This window comes from Wasmannia auropunctata, unplaced genomic scaffold (genome assembly GCF_000956235.1).
Source record: "Wasmannia auropunctata unplaced genomic scaffold, wasmannia.A_1.0 LD334508.1, whole genome shotgun sequence".
In the NCBI taxonomy this organism is placed as follows: domain Eukaryota; kingdom Metazoa; phylum Arthropoda; class Insecta; order Hymenoptera; family Formicidae; genus Wasmannia; species Wasmannia auropunctata.
This window is the reverse complement of record NW_012028382.1, coordinates 273,923-293,281: the sequence shown is the minus strand read 5'-3', so window position 1 is coordinate 293,281 and position 19,359 is coordinate 273,923. Positions and strand designations below refer to the sequence as shown.

The 19,359-nt window shown below is 43.0% G+C and overlaps 1 protein-coding gene across 1 annotated transcript in view; it reads left to right on the top strand.

Annotated features, from left to right (window-relative positions):
- The window catches only part of LOC105458485 (uncharacterized protein DDB_G0283697-like), an 82,787-nt gene that overhangs the window by 33,596 nt on the left and 29,832 nt on the right, over nucleotides 1-19,359 (top strand). The window contains exons 2-3 of the mRNA XM_011703821.1: nucleotides 5,076-5,385; nucleotides 9,440-9,672. Coding sequence (XP_011702123.1) covers nucleotides 5,076-5,385; nucleotides 9,440-9,672 — 543 coding nt within the window. The remainder of the gene's footprint in view (nucleotides 1-5,075; nucleotides 5,386-9,439; nucleotides 9,673-19,359) is intronic.

The window sequence follows — 19,359 nt, the reverse complement described above, 5'->3', positions numbered from 1 at the left end:
TTATGACTAAAATTTATAGAATTTATGATAAAAAAATAATGTAAATTATTTGACGTTAATATTATTATTGTTGTAAGATAGATATTTATAAAAATTTATAGAAATATATCACTATTATATATTCATATAAATATATTTGTATAAGTGAAATTTGTATAAATATATTACGCTTACAACTGGTTTCTCTTGCAAGTTCCTTTCCTCGTAGAAATCATAATGCATGATTTTAAACCTAATAGCCGAATACGTTTTGCAAATCCGACATACGAAACGGAGGAATCCTCTCTAAAACATTTCCATAAAGGAAATTCTTACGATCTAGGGAATACGCCCACCCTGTTGGACCATAGAAATTTTGGGTGGTCCCATGTGGTCTCATGTAGCCGCGTACGATGGGGCGAGTCCAATATTTAATAACAGGAGGTGCCCCAAATTTGCACTAATATTTCTTAAATGCCCGGCGCGTTGCCGCGAGCTGCATTTTTCAGGGATGCCCCGAGAACCGCCTCCTCGTCCCTTCCCAACCTCGCAGGTTTTTATACTTCCAGCTATTCCTTGCTCTAATTTGTAACTGCATTCGTCATACGGACTGACTGGAAATTACCAGCGCTCCGCGTACGATCGGCTCTTTTTATCGCCAACGTTTACTCGGTAAACCCGCTCTCCAGCCCGCGGGCACGCAAACATTGTGGCAGGCACTTCGTGCTACCTGATCGCCGTCGCCGTGTGCACAGCATTCGAATAATTAACACGTAATAACGTAATGGACAGTGCGGTAAGTAAAGCGCGTGTTGCGTGGGTTTAGGAGTACTTTGTGGTACCGCATACGCGAACGCGAGTTACATCTGCATTCCTCTTGACACATTTAACTATTTGTAATTAAATCTCATTAGAGATTTTTTTTACGTTGCAGACATTTTTGACAAGATTATTTCTCTCGATATTGCAATCTGCTTGAAATGTAGGAGGAACGGCAAATTGATAGAAGTTTCATTTGAATTGCAATAAATTTTCCAATAATTTACGTCCCACCGTATTTTTCTCGTCTATGCGCACATAAACCGGAATGTAAAATACGATCGCATGAAAATTCCTACTGCATACCAGCTTACATACATATTCAATTGCAAGTAGCCTCGTAAAAGTTTACATAGGGTGTCGAAAATGTTAGTGTATAACGAGCTTCTAAACGACAATACGTGTGTTGAAGACTCATTCAATCTTTTCAGCACGACGAGCTTTTTCTGTCTGGAATACATATATCATCCGGTCTACACGTAAACAGCGATTCACGTCGAATCTTACACTTTTATTGAAATAAAAGCGACAATGTACGATAATGTCTCTAACGAGCTGCGACGTAAAAGACTTTTATCTTATAACGAATTGTGCTGCACTTACATTATGCGAACGCACACGTACAAAGCAATGGAATTCGAAAACTGATGAGATTACTCAATATTGCGCTGGAGAGAACAAAAGGTTAATAAATAGCCGATTCCGAAAAGATTGCGTCATTATACGTTATCGAGAAGTTCGCAGAAGTGACACAACAATATAAGACAGATACGTATAATATGCAACGAAATTCAATTATCCGTGGCGTAAATAGAGCGATTACTCGCCGGCGAATGGTGAAATGGGAAAAATTTCCCTACGCTATCGCAGAAGTGGTCTAGTTTACAATGGCCGAGCTATCGGTTATCGGTTCGCGAGCGTGCTATAATACCAACGAAATCCTTGAGCTCGCCTGAAAATAGAATAAACAACGATGTCGACGACCCCGGCGGGCCTTATCGCAGAATTTTCGCAACCTCGTTATTCCGCGTACGCCGCGGACAGACGAATTCTCAGCGACGACGATCAGAGATGCCGGGCGACCCTTGACCCTTGTCGCTCGTAAAGCCCGGACCACTCAATTCCGAGAATCATCGGGGGCGATCGTGCATGTCCCGTAACAAGTAACGTGTAAAAAGTATACCCCTGCCAAGGTTATCTTTATCGCGCCGTAAATACAGTGCACTTTAATGCAGAGTAATGGCCGTAATGAGTAATCGCGGTTGAGTGTTCCTCCACTATAAAAATTAATGCTTTTAGGTATATCTATGCAGGAAACTGTGTGACAATCGCGCATAATTTCAGATTCGCATTAACATTCAAACTAAGTAAACTATTAAATGAATGAACGTTTCGAGACGTAGATAAGACTATAAAGACACCATAAATGTTAAGGGGAAAAAAACTTCAGAGAATAAAAAACAGTAAATTTTGACGAGAGATTTAGAAATTAGAGACTTGATTTTCGCAGGCGGCACCGGCCATATCTAGAGGCGAGATTCAGAGGAACCGCGAGTCCATTTTTAAACCGAGGACCGGCTGACCTTTCGCCGACCCTGATTCCTTCGGGATCGCCAACGATAGCGTGGCACACACATGCACACACGTCGGGATATACCTGATATACTTAAATTTATCGACGGTCTAATCCGCTTTCTGCGAGCCGAGATCAAAGAGTCTGGCAGATCTTTTATGGTAAATCTTCGAGTCCCCACGCAGTTTCTATTCTAACGTCTCATAAAAGCCAAGTTGAAATAAGCCGCCATCGCCTGGCTGCTCGATCTTTGAATAACCTGAGTAGAATAAATTTTTCCTTTGATTTTACAAGCACATTCCACTTTTATCATTTAAAATTAACAAAGATATTCAATACTTGATATGGGACTTGATATGTAATAACAAATCTTTACGATATTCAGAAAAGCTTTTAGAAATTAATCAATAACGATATACACATATGATTGCAGTACGTTAATAATAAAATTGTTCCTATCTGTGCAACGTTTTCAACGGCGTGCAACAGAAATTTTAAAACATTTTTTTAAACTGAGAGATATAAACAAAAAATGAATTTTAACTTTTATTATTCTACTCCATCTGTCAAATGTAATACATGGATTTTTTTTTTAAATTAGACTATATCTTTCTTCCAGTTTTCTTTAAATATTCATTGTTCTATCATTCACAATAACAGATGTATCTGAACGTGTGTGTAACATGTGTATATCCAATGTATACATCTGAGTTCGACAAATTCCGACAATGCGGATCATCAGTCATCCCTGCAGAAAATTTTGAAATGGTTCATCTTTCATCGTTAGAGCCACATGTTGCACAACCCGTGAAGGTTGCAAGGAACAAAGAAACATCTGTAAATTCCTGAACTACTGTCCCGCTGGTTCAGTAACTCAGGCATGTTGCCAGGCGTCTTCGACAATCGCAAGTTCTCCACATGGAAAGAACGATTTTGTTGAAAGATCTAAAAATTTTGCTAAAAACAGATCTGAAAATAATTTGTTGGAATGTTAAAATTGATAAGCATTGCTATAAAACGTTTTGATATTCTAGCAATCACTTTGACTTTCGCACAAAATTATTTTGATTATTGAACAAAAATTATTTTCAGATCTGGATTCAGCAAAATTGTTCTTTCCGTGTGTTAGTGAAATAAATCCCTTTATAGAAATCGACATCTCAATCAATGGCAGGAACGGCCAGATTCGTGATTGAAACACGATAAACACGGTAAACGTTTGCGTAACATTCGATTCATCAATTGCCGAGTAATAGGCTGTTTTGTACAAGCTATTCATTCAAGAGACAGATTAATTCATTCGCGTTAAAATCTCATCTCTCTCGCGTCGTATAGGAATCGAAACCATTGAACCAGAATCGATAATGTGACATATTTCCCTCTTCAAAAAATAATCATAAATCTAAGCTATTCAAGTTGAAAACGGATATTTCATAAATACTGTTCACGTTTTTGTCAGGTTTTATAATAGTTTAAGTTTCAGCGAAGTCAGTTTCGTTTTCGTTTAAGCTTCTAATAATAAGCTTCTAATTCCATCACATCAACGTGACGTGGTCCACGTCCAGATTTCTGGAACGTTCGAGCGATTCGCTGATAAAACGGAAGACGCGCGAGCGCGAAGATTCGAGAGTTCCGCCGGGGATAAAATACTTCCTAGATTCAGCGCACGCATTCGTGAGGATTGTTTCTGCTACGCGGCGCGACATCAAAGACTCCAGATGTTGCAGACGACGATTAAGTAGGTCCCCGCTTCTCTTTGAGCTCGCGGATCGGCCAGGACGAGGCGAGGAGAAGGTGCGCACGCGCGACACGGAGAGATGCAAATTTGCCTATTAAACTTATCTTCAAGAGAAAATCTACCGAGGATTCAGGACTCAGGAGGGCGTGTTGACCACCCACGAGCAAATGGGAGATCATCTCGCGGATGAATTTTTAAACGGAAAGAACGATTTTGTTGAAAGGTCTAAAAATTTTGCTAAAAACAGATCTGAAAATAATTTTTTGTTGAATTATCAAAATAATTTGTTGGAATGTTAAAACTGATAAACATTGTTATAAAACGTTTTGACTTTCGCACAAAATTATTTTGATTAGGGTAACTGTCCCTATTAAGGTGCTTTTATATTTAAATAAGTCATAAAAATACACTGGTACAAATAAATAGACAAAGTATTTTTTTTTATTAAGTTAATACTTTAGCTTTTATATTTAAATAAACCGTAAAAATAAATAAACAAAGTATTTTTTTATTAAGTTAATACTTTAACTTAATAAAAAAAATTACTTTTTCTATTTATTTGTACCAGTTTATTTTTACGGTTTATTTAAATATAAAAGCACACTAGTAGGGACAGTTACCCTATTGAACAAAAATTATTTTCAGATCTGAACTCAGCAAAATTGTTCTTTCTGTGTATACATTATCGATGCCTCCCTCTTGCTCCACATAGAACATTAATTTTTTCTCATCATATTCATATATCGATCTCATGGCATCCCGCTTCCTCTTTCGATCGCCGGATAAACGGAAGAGGTCTATATGCGAGAATTCCTCCAATTAACACGATAATTAAATTTTAAATTAAGAATCCGATTATATCTTTATTATATTCGTCTATAATTTATAGTCTCTTATTTGTCTGTAATTATAAATATATATATATTATTTAGTTCCCTAAATCGCAATGTGCTGTTACGTGCGCAGGATTACACCGATGACGACAACGGCGGGGAGGACGAGGTCGATACCTTCACCACGCCGACTACTACCACAACCACTACGACGACAACTAAGACGACGGTGACGCCGAAGCCGTCGCTCGGGCAGCAGTACGATTACAAGGACCCGAGAGCCTACAATAGCGGCACCGGGGCGCAGTATAACGGGTACCAAGCGAAAAACGACTATCCGCCGATGTCTGCTTACAGCGCTGAAAAGTGGCAGACGCTCGGCACTCACGAGGGCGTCAAAGAGACCAGAAGCAACATGCAGCAGTACAACAAAAACGGAAAGAGTAAGTGCGCTTCAGATTGTCGAGTGCATCTCGATGGCTCTCACGACGTTTTTCTTCCTATACGACATCTTTATTACGGCGAAAGAAAAAAAATATGCGGGCGGTGAGGCGTATTAAAAGAGCCGTTTTGTAAGCGATCGCGATTCCTATCGCAATCGGTTTATGCAAATGTGCGTAACGTCGTTCTACATTTTCGCCTGCCTGACCTGACTCAATTAATTTTAACAGCCCCCTCCCTCGCGCGCTCCGAAATAGTTATTAATCGTTATTGAAACCACGCCGGTGGTCCCTTCCTGGTGGCGGTGTTCGATCAACGTTAATAACACAGCAATATTTCTCGTACGTCGGAGATGCCGCGGTAATTATCGACGTACCTTTCATCGCGCGTGCGTGCGTCATACGCAAATGTTTGTGCAAAACCGTGCACAACGCGCGCATATCCACCTATATCTAATACGTTGCACGGGATCCGCGCACACGGGATGATGCACGCGGGAACGTATTCGCGTTCGCGGCAATCAGGCGTACACGATGTAGTAGCGATCTGCCGCAATTATGAAACCGTATAGCGGCGCGCATAAATCAATTGGTAACCACGCTGGATCGTGATCGGACATACATATATGCATATCCGCGAACTCTCTCGACGCGAAGGGGAGCGCGTATTTCAAGATCGACAATGTTACATTGTTAATAGAGGAGCGTAATATATCGCGTCGCTGAGAGACCGTCTGAGAGTTGGTGTAATGAAGGTTTTTATAATTACCCGCCGCAACACGTAATATAAATTCGCCCGTGCTATATTACGATTGCGATACGACTCCCAGGCGCACGCCTCTATTTATGCCTCGAGGCGTTGCACCTTCTCCGTCGATGCGATTGCACAAGCGCCATTCACACATCGACGTCCGAGTGGAGACAAGAGAAAGAGAGAGCCCCCGGTAAAGATGACTCTTCCTTCTCATCGGCTTCTCTTTTATATAAACGAGCGGACTACATCATAAAAACAGCCGCTATAAAACGCGATATTTACGTCGGAAAAAAAAACAAGATAAATGTATACTTTTGTAATATTTCCCAAGTAATACTTCCCTTATTAATTCTTTTTTCTTCTAATTCTGTTTCTTTATTATTACGCTTCATAAACCTATTATATCGCAAGGCTAAAAGTCTCCTCGAGTCTCTATTTATCCTCGATTGCTTTTTGCCGCTAATTACATCCGATTGCGCGATCGCCTCTTCCCTCGCGATCGCCTTTCGAATCGAATCCCGACGCGGCGGGGGCAACGCTCCGGTCGCATGGAGAACGGAATTCCGCGAGAAACGCGCGACGGAGTTCGCAGACTATTAATATGTAAATTAATAACGACGATTGTGTGTACGCTCCCCTCCGCCCTTCCGATCGAGTATCCGTGATGGTTGCGGCAACCACTGCGTGAACTCCCGTGTGGCGTCGTCGTCGTGTGCGCAACGCATCGATGCGCGCACGTGCACGCCGCGGGATTGTCGGAGCTTGATTCATAGCCCCCGTGGATTGAAATCGATTTATTATCACTCACCGGACGACAGCGACCCCGCCTCCTCTCGCCCGACGAAATCCCGCTCGTCCTTTCTGCACCACGTCGTCTTCTCCCGTCTTCCGTCCGGATGTGTCTGGAAATTTTAATATTTATCAAATAAAATCTCTTCTGTCCGTAATATTGAATTTCTATTTTACAATTTTAGCAAGAGAATTATAATTACGATGATGTGCGCGATAAGATAAATGTAGAATGCGTAAAGCTTTCGTAGAAAGCGTAGCGTCATGATGTCACATTGATGACATCACATTCCGTTAGCTCGCGTAATCCTGCATATTTATGACATGATATACACTCGTTGGATATGCTACTGTGTGCCTTGTGTGGCACCGGTTGATTAAATACTTTCGTGCTGAGTCAGAGTTTAAATTTGTACAAAACCAACCGAACCGGCCGCAGAAGGAGTAAAACATCGACAAGCTTGATTTTGCCAGTTTTCTATCTGCGTCATTAATAAATATGCATGGTACCTATTGTACATTATATCGCGACGTATTTACTCGAAAAATTGAAGAATAGAAATTGGACGATCGAATCTATAAATCCCTTTCTCTCATAATATATTCCGGAATACGTTTGAATACGGGATGATACGCGCGGTGAGAGCACATACTTCAGAATACCTGGCGGCCGTGCCTCCATTGTGAGCACGCCGATGTGATCTTCCGTGCCGAGAGTAACGCCTACGTCGGAAATTAGCATATCGCGATCGATCCTTGAGGGTCGATATTAGACGGGCAAAAAATTCCGCGAAACTACACTTCCGAAATCTCCATCGAAATCATCTCTATACCTAGCCGGGTTTCTCGTGCGAGCGACAAACGCATGTCGAACGAGAAAGTTGTTCGAGCCAGCGAATCTATCATCTAACTACTATAATTATATTTTCCAATCTCTCTAAATGTAATATATCTAAATCGGTTTTTTTCTCGTTAGAATAATATCTTCTTTTATTCCTTTTTTACTGTCCGCGATGACCCGGAGAGATTGTAGTTTCCCAATACCAAAGATCACCAAGATCAATAGTTTCACAGTGATTGCGAGCCAACGTATCCATATCGCAACCTTCCACGTGGTCAATTTCTGCAACGACCAATAAATTAATCCACCATCCGACGTGACGAACGACACTTTAATGGGGAGATAAGTCGGCGCCGAGCATAAACAATTGGTATTCGCAATAATTTTCGATTAGAAACGACATGGCGCCTCAGCTCGCGTCCGTGCATGGTACTCGTAAAACGCGCGACTGAGCAAATTTGATCCGATTAACACCGTCATTCGCGTACAACGCGCAATCGAGCTGCGTTTCGTCGCAAACGATCGTAAATCCGTAACTCAGAGTTACCGTATCTCTCTCTAAAAATACCTCGTCATCGTCTCTCGTGGGGCTTCTTCATTACGCGTTAATCCTGGAAGTGAAACGGCTGCAGAAATATAGGCATTAAATGCGACGCGATGGACAGTACATGGACGCGCGTGGACAACCGAGTGCGTACTTTCTCTCCTTCTAATCATTTAGCGACCGATCTCGTGACCCGCGCGCGACCTCGCGAACGGCGAATTCGCTTTAAGTGGCTCAACACCGCATTTGAATTCCTTTCCGTACCGCATGAACGTTTCTCCATTGTTATTATTTGCGCTAGAATTTACCAATTTCCTGCTACAATGCAGTTTCACCGTGCGCTCAAGCGAATTATATGCGGAGTGACGATGTCGCCGTAATTATCGACAGCGCGTGAAACGCGCGTAGAAAGCGATTAGCTATCTCCGTGCTGAATCAATAGAAAGCTCTCAGTAGTAACTTATGTCACTCGATGCAGGCGATGCATCCGCGCTCACGCGGATCAAACTAACCGCCTGATGCCTCGTCTCGATCTCATGGATTCTCGCCTCTCTTCCCGGTGTGTCATCTGAAACTCGAGCGTACCAGACCAACCAGGATCTGGAGGATTAACGGAAGATCCATTTCGACAAGACCGAGGGCTCCTCTCTAATCTAACCTATCCGCTTTCGCCTTCCCGTTTTATCGAGACAGTAATTAATGAGTTACATGAAGGGACGACACTTAGTTGCGGCTCGTTACAACATATAGAGAATGCCGCTTCAACGCAATCTCTAAAGGCTATTTACGAAAGCTATAATAACTTAAAGTCACGAGAGAATGGAAAAGTTTAAAGGTTTCAAAATTCGAAGATTTACAACCCGGGAAGTTGCGGGATCGAAAGAATCGTGAAGAAACGTATGTTGCAAATCAAACATCGCCGCCGCCGAGTAGGTGTATAGCTATCGGCTTTCTAAGAGATAAACACACAATTGTTACACACCTGGAAACGACGACTACAGCGTGAAGCCCCATTTTTTTTTTTTATTGAAGGTGCGCGTGAATTAGTCAATTTCGTTCCCTATCATTCTCACAATTACAACGAGATCCCACGGGATTGTACTTTAACTACGGCGAATGTTTGCCCTAGGTGCTGAACAGCAAGCGGCCGCTGATTACGCTCGGAAAGTCCACAGGGAAGGCAGCTGCCAGTGGCCACGCGCGAGAGTCATTCCGGTTGGTAACATCTATCCGAGCTCGTCGATCACCTACATTCCACACTGCGTCATATTGCACAGGTGCTCGGACGACACCGGATGCTGCAGATCGGACACGCTCACCTGTGTGCCGAAGCACTCTCATCGCGTCGAGCTTTTCTTCTTCGTAAGTCCGTCGCGTAATTTCTTTTTAAAATATTACTCATTTCTTTTAGCTTTTCTCTCCTTCTCGCTCTGCAGTTTTCCTGTTCTAATTTTTGCCTCTGGATTTGACGAGATAAAACATTTTGTAAATCAATGTAATTCACAAATAAAATTGTCAGTTTTTAATAACATTGAGGAGAAAAACGAATTAATCAAAATTAATTCAAAGAACTGATATACGAATTTGTTTGTCAATGCGCGACAAATTCCCCGCGTACTTTCACACTCGCGTGATTCAACGCGGGTAGATCGGAGGCATGCGAGACCGTAATAATTATTAACTACCGCGACGCATAATTTGCCAAGATAACATATTGAGCGAATTAACGGCGCGGCCGTTAGCTGCGGACCGGATCGATTGGACGATAAACGATCTCGTAAATGCGGGCTCCCGCCGCCGCTATGCCCGCGGATAAATCGCCGGCATAGAAAGAGGTGCACCGATGCGCCTCATCGAGGCAACGAGATGGATGCATCGACGCAAGGAGGAAGACGCGTTATTCCGGGCGGGAGAAAGTATCATTAATCGTGTAAACTGAAATTGCGGACAATTTATTAGCGGAATGTCCCGAGAAAGAGAAAAGCCAACAATATTCGGACACGATTTACGGATCGTCGCCGCGATCGTACAAATCCGCGTTAATTATCTCTCGGCTTTAGTTATAACAATATAAATTATACGTACAACCTCGTGTTCGTGTATATAAAATATGCATCGCAATAAACGGCACGTTCGTGTTTTTTTTTCCTCTTTTTCTCTGTGCACGCGGCCGCAGCACAGGCTCGTTATCGCACAGGCCTGGAATTGGATGCCCGCGTGAAATGGTCTCTCTCGCATAGAAATAATCGTAGTAATTGGTCCGGTTTTAAGTGGACGCATTAGTGTCACGGAAAACAAGTGGCATTATAGGTCGACCCGATGTATATTGGCTAATTGAATTATTTTTGCCTTTATCTGGCTAGATACTATATGCGCAATCAGACACCGTATGTTGAACTGTAAACCGCCGACAAAATAAACGATCTCGAATTCGACGCACGATAATAATTCGCGTGTCGTGAAATTTTTGTGTCAAAGCTCCCGCCGGTAATGTTACATAAAAGCAGTGAAATATTAAAATCGTAATTTATAAAGTATCTCTATAGCTTGTAAAAATATATTAAAACCATAGCTTATAACGATAATAATTTGCGTGTACAGTAAGAATTTTTTTTTAAAATGCCTGTCAACCACATGTTACGCGCATAAAAGCGGTAAAATATTAATATAATTATATAACCATAATTTATACAATATCTATATATCACTTAAAAAAAGCATATCTTTAATCAGTGCAGGAATTGTGCGGCACGTTTGTTCCCTATTTATTTCTTATCCTACATATCGTCATGGCATAATTAAGACCGCTCAAAAACGGATATGAATGTAGCATGTCTGGCCGTGGATTGTCAATATACGTCGACTTTTCAGCGCCGTCAGCTTAAGAAACGCTCAAGTCGCTCGTAATTTGACGGATGACACGCGCCGTCGTGGCTGGTGGTCCACCGCGTCACTTTAACGCGACAGCTATACGTACGCACGCGTTTATATGCACGACGGCGATATATCTCGGAAAATCATTAGATCTCCAATCGTGAGGCAGTATAACTATCATCGTCGGAATGCAAGCTTAACGTCCGCTCACAATCGCGCGCCGACCTTTCACCGATGACGGTCGGTCGCGCGATGTGCAAATGAGATTTGTGTAGCGAGAGGATTGTCTTTACTCCTGTGACTTTCTATCAGAGGCCAGTATAATTTGGCAAAACAGGATTTCTCCACAAGTTTTCATTTTTTCTTCACCGAGCAATGAAGCCGAACGTTGCGGGGAGATACGAGGTGCCGATAAGGAAAGCGTACAATTCTCAACCTTAGACCTTCATGTGGCGAACCGGTAGTCGCGATTATGCAACCGATCGCGTTTACATGCTGATCAGTTTAAACCCGCTGTGCTTCTCTCGCAACCCGATACTTTGCGCGGCGCCGTTTATCGCGCGATTACGGAGGACCCCGCGATCGACTTCCACCTCGCCGCGTGCACACCGTCATTTTCGCAGCCGCGCTTGACCTAACCCAATTCCAGTTGCACCGGGAGAAATTTTGCGATGCATGTATTGCACAGATCGATTGATTTTTAAAAGTTTAAGTAAACCTTTATACGCTTTATGCAACACAAGCGTAATTATCAATAATTATCGCCTTCAAAATTACCAAATGTAAATGACCGCTAACAAATTTGATTATCTACTCTAAATAATTGCACGTCCTCACATTGCGTAAATAAATTTATTATCTTTTCCACGAATTTAATCTTAAACGCGAGACGCACGATATATAATGCAAGCGCTATTTCGCGGTACGGTGACCGTAAGACGTTCGCGTTATAAATATGCAATTAAAAGCAAATATAACGAATCCGTTCCTCCCTCATTATACGCCCGCGACGCCAAACCAAGTTGGATTAATTACTCGCCGAAGCTTTCGTCGCTGGGCTCTCCCGCAGGCCCAGCATCGGTGTATTATTATCTCCGCGTAATGAATACGTAATGTCATAACTGCCGCGCGTATTGAGCGTATCATAAGTCACCTCCCGCTAGCCTGCCAAGTCGAACGAATTGAGAGAGGAGGAGAAGCAGACAATTAACGGTTTATGACATTTACATTAAAAATTAACGAAACGACCGAATGACTCCTGTATGAAAACCCACGCGTCCCCGAGACTACCGCGCGCGATAAGAAGGATAAAATAGCGCAGACTGTAAGACCGTCTTTAATGCCAAAGTGTGTCACAGCCTGTATAAAATATGTATCAATGATTAATCTCTTTTCTCGTACGTGCTACATGCTACTGCGCGATTGGTGTGAGTTGCACTTAATTAATTGCGCTCCGAACATCTGTACAAACCGCCAGCGTCGAATTGAAATGTAAAAGAAAATCGAAAGTGAGAATGAGAGACTCCCGCTCACGGGGGAGGGGGGGAATATTTGACCCTTGATCTCTCTTTTCGATTAATTGCGAGCACAGAAGATTTCCCCATTCCACTGACTTTCTCTAGAACCCAGTGATTTGTGAATATGTTAATGTCGTACGCTGATTATTCCTGCATTAAGTTGTTGCGTGAGAGTTAATTCACGGTCCACGGAATGTAACGTCATGTTTCTATCGTATATGTATATTGATTACCGGCGATCTTACGACGATTATATAGGAATCGCTATATGCGACTTGTGACTCTTCGTCCTCGCGCGTCAACGTTTCAATGACCCCTCCTCATGGAATTTAAATCCTCTGCTACTAGACTTAATGAATCAATTAATCCGGTGATAAATGCGCCCCATTTATATCGGAACGTAGAACAGGCGACGGGCAAGTGCAGCGCGCCGTGGGATATTAATCGCTTCTTATCTGTATGTGAGAGATATTTGACACTTAAAAAAGGTAACATCTGTCTAGTGGAAGACAGCAGATGATTGTATTTTAAAAAGATTTACGGACGAAAGAGACCGAAGAAATCACAATTCTTGACTTCTATCTTATCGCACAGAGATACGACTTTATTCGTCCGCGATATTCCGATAGTTCCCCATTTTGAACATATTCACTTGTACTATATGCTATTTTAAGTAAAATACACATCGATAAGATACATATTTAAGATTACTAGTGTGATTGCATTGAAAAAAATCGATTTTTTGCTGCAGCGTATTGCTGATCGAGTTATTTTACTAAAGAAAAAAAATCTTGAACAATTTTAATTCTCAATAATTGTATTCGCTCGTCGATTCCGCACGCAATGATGTGCGACCGTCATTTTACGGTCGACAATTAGTCTCGTCTTTTAGTTACCTCTCGCGCCCGTCAAGCAACAATAGCCACGTATAACGTCTCCGAGAGGACGACGACGAGGGTTGTGGTCAATTGCCATCGACCATTGCTTCGAAGGCGTTTAAAAGTCTTTAACGGTCGCCACAGCCCATACTAATTTCCTCCTCGTAAAAATTAAGCTGTGAAACGATCGTGAGAAATTACATGGGTTGGCCGGCTTGAAGCGAAAGTTAGCCGCGCGATTTCGTGAATTTTAACTAAATGCAGCAAACTAAAACTGAACAAAAAAACCGATATGTCGAATCTCGCCAGTCTTCATTAAAAATTGTGGATTTTAGAAACGAGAATAGTACAGATCTGCAATATATTTCAGTCTGACTTTGTAAAATTAAAAAAGTGATAATACTTTTAAGGAAGCGTTGATAAAAATATCAGACAGCTCTTGTCTTACAAAAATCGGATATTTTTCATTAGAGGTGAGCGCGGTTTTTAACAATACTCTCGTTCGAGGACAAAAATCGGCACGACATAAATACCAATAACCGTCCGCGTAAGTGCCGATACCGAGGTGCAATAGCGCCGCGGGTATAATTTGCATTTCGCCGCAATCACCGTCCAGTTTTGCCACGTAACATTAGCATAAGTTCTTACCGAACGTTGTGAGAGACGGTATATAGTGGGTTAAGAACGTGGAAATGCTTATTAGGAGGGCAGTCATGTCACGCGCTTTTTAAGAATACCTAATTGATGGGAATTTCAAGTGATTTAGCTGGGAATAAAAAAATTTAATTGAATAGACAGGGAAGAGTTAAAACGCTAAGAGCCAGTTAAACTGCTTATCCAATTCAATCATATCTTTGTATCGACTGACTTCTGTTCTCTGTATCGTATTCATGTATTTCATGTCTCTCGGAAACATTCTATTACTCTACCACGCTGCCGATCAATCGACACTTTCATCACAGTGACGTGTCCCATCGCATCATTCGTAAAAGCGCATCGTGTCTGAACTGCCGGGGGTCTGTTGCTCTCGAGGGTCGCAGACCTCACAGCGGAGCGTACAAAAAAGTCGCAATTACGAGGAATGAAAGACGGAGGAGCGAGCGCCGCGACGAGTGACGAGAGACGGGATTTTACGGTGGGACATTGCGAAATCTCGACAGGCACGAATGTATCCGCTCTCACGAGCGGGAATGGATTAAGAGTGTCAAGATAGTGTCTGTCGTGCTTCGTCTTCCAAAGGAGGAAATGAGGCGGAAGAAAAGCACGCCGAACATCTTGTCCTTATTCGAGCAAAAACGGACGGTCCTTATTCGGGCAAAGTCGCGTGAGAAGACTTGATGGAGTCATAAAACTACATTTCCAGCGTTGCGACTACACGATCGCGTACAAATCGCACATTCCTTCGGAAAACGTGTATATTACTGGCTTACGACAATTTGTGTCAATGTCTATAAAGCAAAAGAATGAGTGTATATATATATATATATGTGAACAATAAAACCAATTACGCTTGGCAATATCGTTTCTAATGACACATTCGTATGACAGGTAACGCAAGCAATCGACTCGGGAATATTGCAAGACACGAAAACGCTTAATTATGCGACTAAGCCGCGGTATCGGCGCGCATGTACTTTCCTCTCCGTATCCTTTTATCTCGCGAGAGATCACTCGACATATCGTTGCCGCCACGCACCCACGCTCGATGGCCGCCCGACCAATCGAGAGCAACCGATCGTGATATATGTACAGGTTCGGGAACTCGAGGGGTCACTACTAAGAATGAGATAAATTTAATGGGATATGTCGCCCGCGCTTTTATCCGCAAATCAATAAAGTATTATAGAATGCGCGCAATTCCGTTTACCGGTTACGACATCGAGAGCGCAATACCGTCCACCATAAATTCCCGAGCGTATGTTTCTGCCAATATTATCAGAAGAATTAATATCCGAGGCGCACCAGACGCCTTCTGACAGCACGTACAAACTGCAAACTTGTCGTTATCTTCTATAACTTATCGACTACAAACGATTCCTAGGGCGTAAAGCGAACGTTGTAAGAAAGCGTGCTGATATTTTGTGCTGTAATGTGATCCGCTGATTAAATGGCAATCAGTTTAATAATACGAAACATCGCTAACGTTAATATTTATTAATGCATATCGACGTTTATAAAGAGCTCGAATTCTAAATAACGAATGAAATGTGAATCTTAAACTTTGCCCTATTTTATGCTTTCGAATTTCACCGGGAATTCAATATTTTATTTTATCGATAGCGATTTTATATTCGAATATGACGTTATGTACAACTAAGAGATGCTAAATAAATGTTTACAATGCTATCGACTTATAATCTGTAACATGAAACTTTTCGCGAGAGGTGACTCTATTTACTTCTTGCGAGCCCCGTGACGTCAATAAACAGCATCAAACACGTAAGTTTAGACACAAGACATTTCACAAGAGGCGCTTCTTGTCCCACTGAGTGACGACGTGGCACCCTCCCTCGCTTTGCATCACTCAAGAAAACCGGCCGTCGCGACGCCTCGCTCCAGTTACCCTCTATTATTATACCGCGCAACTCCTTTTGATAGCCAGCTGTCGATGCGAGATTAGATCCCGCCCGTCCTCGCGTACTTTTTATCTCCTCGCGACTCCCTGGGATACGAGTTTTCTCGAGGACTCGCTCGATTCTGGACGGTGCCGATACTGGTCCGGTACTTCTAACTTGGTCCACGACACGTCGGAGTGACTCAGTTCCCGTCCGAGCCACACTTGGCCGGGTATCAAATTCGTCGCAGACGGCTGCTGCACGACATGCAGTCGCGAAGAGCATCGCGACGGGCGTGTGCGCTTGATGCACCGACACCCGGACACAAAGTGTCCGGACGCCGTAGGTGCGCGCGAACCTTACGTTATATATAAATACTCTCGCGGGACTTCCGCGATACCGAAATACCTCTGATTTATGGAGTCTCACTGGATCATCAAGTCACGCGTACGCGCATCACGCCCGGGCAACTGGGTTAACGCCCGTCGATCGTTAAAGTTCTCTACGGAGATTCGTTTGATGAGTGATGGGCTCGTCAACAGAACCGTCTTTATGAGCGCGAGCCGGCCGAAAGCATCCGGAGTAGCTAATCGCTAACGGTTAGTTCCATTCTCGTCGCGCGCGCGATGATAGCGTAATGTAACGAGAAGCTAATAAAATCTGATGTATTCTAAATGCGTTGAACCTACGTGTTTCACGAAAAATTTTATATCGTAAGAAATCATAAAATCCGCCGGCTTTCGCTCGAATTAAAATCCCGCTCTTCCGCCGAACTCTCCTTGACTCCTTCCGTTCTTCCTTTGGTAAAGGAGAAAAAAAAATTCGGAATGGTCGTTAATGGGCACCTACGTGATGGTCGGCGCACACGAAATTAAAGAAGCAGGCCCGGCACAACTAAGACCCTCGGCATTTCACGACGTTTAATAACGCCAGCACTTGACCGGCTCTCGCACATTCTTTACAATTCGCAACTGACGAAACGACGGAACTTGCTGGCACAAAGATAAAAGTTATAAAAGTTCCTTTCCCAAAGTCAGGGGGGGCAACCGGGTGCACTTTCTATCAGGATAATCCCACGCTAATACCCACCTTCCTTCCTGGAATCCATCGCTCGTGCCGCGGCAAAACGTTCGGCAGAAGAAAAAGGGACAAGAGCGCAAACGATCCGAGCGTCGCCGTTGCAAGCATTTCGCTCGCTGCTCCAGAAAGAAATGCGAACGCGAATAGTAAATTAAGTACTTGGTGATACATAATACATGAAAATAACGTGGTGTTTCATCGAATTCCATTTGTGTGCGACATACAGCATGGTACAAATGCTAAGGAGCAGTAATAAAAAAAATCGAGGTCGAAGAACGAGTGGCGCAATCAGGTAGTAAAGTTAGAAATTACTAGTAAATTATATACCGTGGCGCGCGGCGATTCTTCTTTAACGATCTATTAGAAAGAAATGTTAAAAGAAGACCGTTTCGAAATACGAAGCTCGGAGAGGATGGGAGGAACAGTATTTTCGGTTTCTCATTGTAACAAGCTGACAGATAAGAGTATTTTCATCCTGTCGTAAATGGTTGAACGTAGTGAAAGGTGTGAATTCTGCATAAGGTAGGCGTCCAGAGATAGAACCTAACGCGAAGTCAGTTTGCACATCGGATATATCGTGTTGCGTCGGCGACTGCGTTTTCAGAACTCGATTATCTTGCTTTCCACGATTTGCGTAAATTAACGCTGCATAAACTACTGCAGAGACCGACAGGGAGTATCGCGTTCCAAGAAAGACGTTTGCCCCTTTATCGTTATATAAATATTCATTAAGTTACAGCGACGTCGTTTCATCGTAAACTTGATAAGTCGGAAAGAATTTAATCGATACAATTGCCGTTTTTTTTCTCATTGAAGAAAAATTCAAAAATGTATTTTTCATTCCATTTTTTTTTTTTACTTATTCCGTAATGTTTCCGTTTCCGATAGTTCCGCTTGTTTAACAGACAGTTTTATTGTATGATAAAATTCAAAATGAAATAGTCGATGCATCTTGAAAGGCACTCTTAGGGGTCCGAGAGATGACCTGAATCTTTCGATACCCGGTCCACCTATTTATGCATCCGTGCCCATTAGTTATCGCAAAAGGGCACAAAGTGCTGCATAGAATCGAGATGCCTTTTCATAGGGACCTTTTCTCGGAGTGTTCTGAAATGTGTGCTGCATCAAAGAGGCAAGCGGGCCGAAGCTATCTTTAGTAATCCCGGATTACCAGGCTAAGCGTATTTCTGAGCCTGATATTCAACTGTGCAACTACTTCTAACTGTGCAAACACAAACGCCAGAACTTTCGGGCTTTAATGCATATGTCAACGAAGAGAGCTTAAACTATCATCGGTATAACAAGCGCAAACAGAGGTTTCATGGTTTCCACAAGTACCTACGTGCGCACGAAGGGACAGATAATATCGGGCGTGGAGTTTGACGAGGGTGGCAGCTGCAAGCGGAAAAGGCTTCTACACCGAGTCTTTGCCAAGAATTATACCGTTGGCCGATGGCGACGTCGGAGCGAGCAATAAGAAGGGAACAAACGCTCTTTCGCCATTGTTTTATCCGTCTTGTATTCGCCAAAATGTGCTCACGCGTTCCTCGGTGGCGTGGCGTCGTCGAAAATGCACGCGTAACAGCGCGAAGCCGAGCTCCCGAGACTGATTGATCGAACGCGCCCGCGACGCGCGCGAGTAATGTGAAACAAACAAACAGAAGTGGCAACAAAATGACCGCGTGGCTGTGTGATACAGGTACACGTTGTAGCGATGAGAGATTCTAAAATTCGCCATCTGCGTTCTCCAGATAGATCAAGAATGCGACACCGCGTTTAGCACGGCAAAGAGACTATCGCGACTGACACGGCTTGAGTCATGCATATCATATGTTGCATACAACTGAGGCGTGAACCGTGCCTAACTGTCATGGATTAAAGCGTACGTTGTAGGTATACGAGAACATCTGATTTCACGGCAAAGCGGAACTTTGCGAACGCGATATTATATCGTTGGTGGCGCGAGATTGAAAATCTCGGGTTTCGCAATTCAGAAAATTTAAAAAAGCAGAAAGCTGTGGAGAAAAGAATTGCAGGTTTCATTGTGCACGCGTTCTCTCCGTGATTCTTCGCTCGCGGTGAAACGACGTCTCGTTCGGAAATCTGAGGCGCGGGAGATGGCGCACCTGCGGCGGTAAGGCGTCG